The sequence below is a fragment of the Sitodiplosis mosellana genome, unplaced genomic scaffold (genome assembly GCF_009176505.1).
Source record: "Sitodiplosis mosellana isolate CC-2019 unplaced genomic scaffold, AAFC_SMos_1.0 Smas_scaffold_7080, whole genome shotgun sequence".
Classification (NCBI taxonomy): domain Eukaryota; kingdom Metazoa; phylum Arthropoda; class Insecta; order Diptera; family Cecidomyiidae; genus Sitodiplosis; species Sitodiplosis mosellana.
In genome coordinates, this window is record NW_022602196.1 from 761 (window position 1) to 2,734 (window position 1,974).

General features: G+C 32.5%; 1 protein-coding gene across 1 annotated transcript; it reads left to right on the top strand.

Annotated features, from left to right (window-relative positions):
• Positions 1 to 277: 277 nt before the first annotated feature.
• On the top strand, positions 278 to 1,963 carry LOC129580125 (uncharacterized; the record flags this gene model as incomplete). Its single annotated transcript, XM_055470320.1, has 2 exons — positions 278 to 939; positions 1,018 to 1,963. Coding segments are annotated over exons 1-2 (1,608 nt in total), but the record flags the coding sequence as incomplete, so codon positions are not given.
• Positions 1,964 to 1,974: the final 11 nt, after the last annotated feature.

A 1,974-nucleotide genomic window follows, 5' to 3' on the forward strand; every position in this document is an offset into this window, starting at 1 on the left:
GCTAATAGAAACTTTTCCAGGCATTTTAGATTATGTGGTATGTGTCATGTTTACAATCAATTTGAGTATGTTTCTTGAGGGATGTACTAAAGAAGGGTGTTTTTTGCGTTCTTTTGTTGGTATCTATGTATAAATTTAGTATTGAACGAATATATGACATTTGTCTAATAGCCAAAATACAAAACCCGTGAAAATATTCGATCCATGTATTTTCAAATAAAATACGACGCCAATTTGTATTATATTTTCGATAGAATCGTTATCATTCACAAATATCATGGATTCAAACAAAAAAACAACGATTGAACACGTGAATAAACAATACTACTCTTCTGAGCATTCAGCAGAAAGCTCAGATGAGTCAGTTGAAACAGCCCAACTTAGTAAAATAATTGGATTAGTGAAGGAAATATTAAATAAAAACCACGAATACTCATTTAAATTAATTGAATTTATTGAGAAGTCAACTAAATTGAATGAATTACCAAATTCTTCTATGAACGATTCGGAGCCTATAGAAAGTGCATCAGACATAGTCACAAAGCATTCGCTTGAGAAAATTTTGCAAAGTGAAATAGCCGAAATTGCGAAAGAAATGTTGAATAAAAACAATGAATATGCATTAAAACTGAATACGATTATTGAGGAGTCAACAAAATCAAATGACTTACCAGTTTCTCCTATGAATGCTTCTCCTGTGAGTTCTCCTATGGACGTTTCGGAACCCGTAGAAAGTGCATCAGACATACCAATATTGACGAAGATTACAAGTTTGACCACTGATTGTATGGAATCGATTTTTGAGAACTTGGACATGTATGATCTGATAAACGTTGTTGACAGCAACAAACAATTTTATGCTGCGGCATTCCATGTATTCAGAAGAAAGTACAAAGATACATATTTTATACTTGGATCGGACATTAGTCTTTCGAAAAGGTATTTCTTGCAATTCATTCATTAGTCCAGGAAAATTGAATTTGTTTAATGGTACAACATTTTATTTGTTTTTAATAGGGATTATGCAGCTGGTTTCAGATCATTCTCGAGGGATCCGAAAATAATTATTACGAACCCATCTGTGGCATTGAAGTTTTTGCGCAATTTTGGATGCATATTTGAGGAATTGACTATCAGTTTTAGTTTCTTTCATGTAAACATTTGTACTCAAATTGAATATTATTTAGCCGAATTCTGCGCTAATACACTGAAGCGACTGTCATTGGAGTGTAATAAATCCAAAAACCTTTTTGAAGGTTTACACAATCAGCTGAAACAAGTTACAAGTCTGCAAATATGCTTAGTGAATAGTGAATCACGTTTAGAACTCACTCAACATTGTCTCGAAAAACTACCAAGTCTCCAATACTTCAATGTGGTAAACAATATGGCGATTTTCCATGGTCCATTAAGCAATTTCCCCTTACGTACAGTACAACATTTGAAGATTGATAATTTTGGTACCATTATGTATAAAAATCCATTTGATTTGAAGAATCTAAAACATTTGTGTATTAATGGCGAAATAATAATTACTGAATATATGAACAGATCTTTTGGTGCGGCTGAAAATCTGGTGACATTGAAATTGATGGAAATTGAAGATTATTTTGCAAAAGACTTCGAAGATTTTTGGGAATTGCCAAATATTCTATCAAATATCGAAGAAATAACGATTGATTTGAATAGGGATATTAATTCCGAACATATCCTTCGTTTTTTGGAACGATGCCAGAGACTAAAAAAAATGGCTCTTCTTAAGCATAGAGGAAGAGGATCAGATATCTTGGAGAATATAACATCAAATTTAAGCAATGAATGGACATTTCATGTAATCAATCCTTTCATAGAACATTGCAAGTATTGTGAATGCTATGTCATTGAAAGATTAGAATCCACAACGGAAACTACGACTAGAACACAAACATCCGTATTAGGAAATTTGTTTGAAAACTGTGTCAATGTGTCGAAACA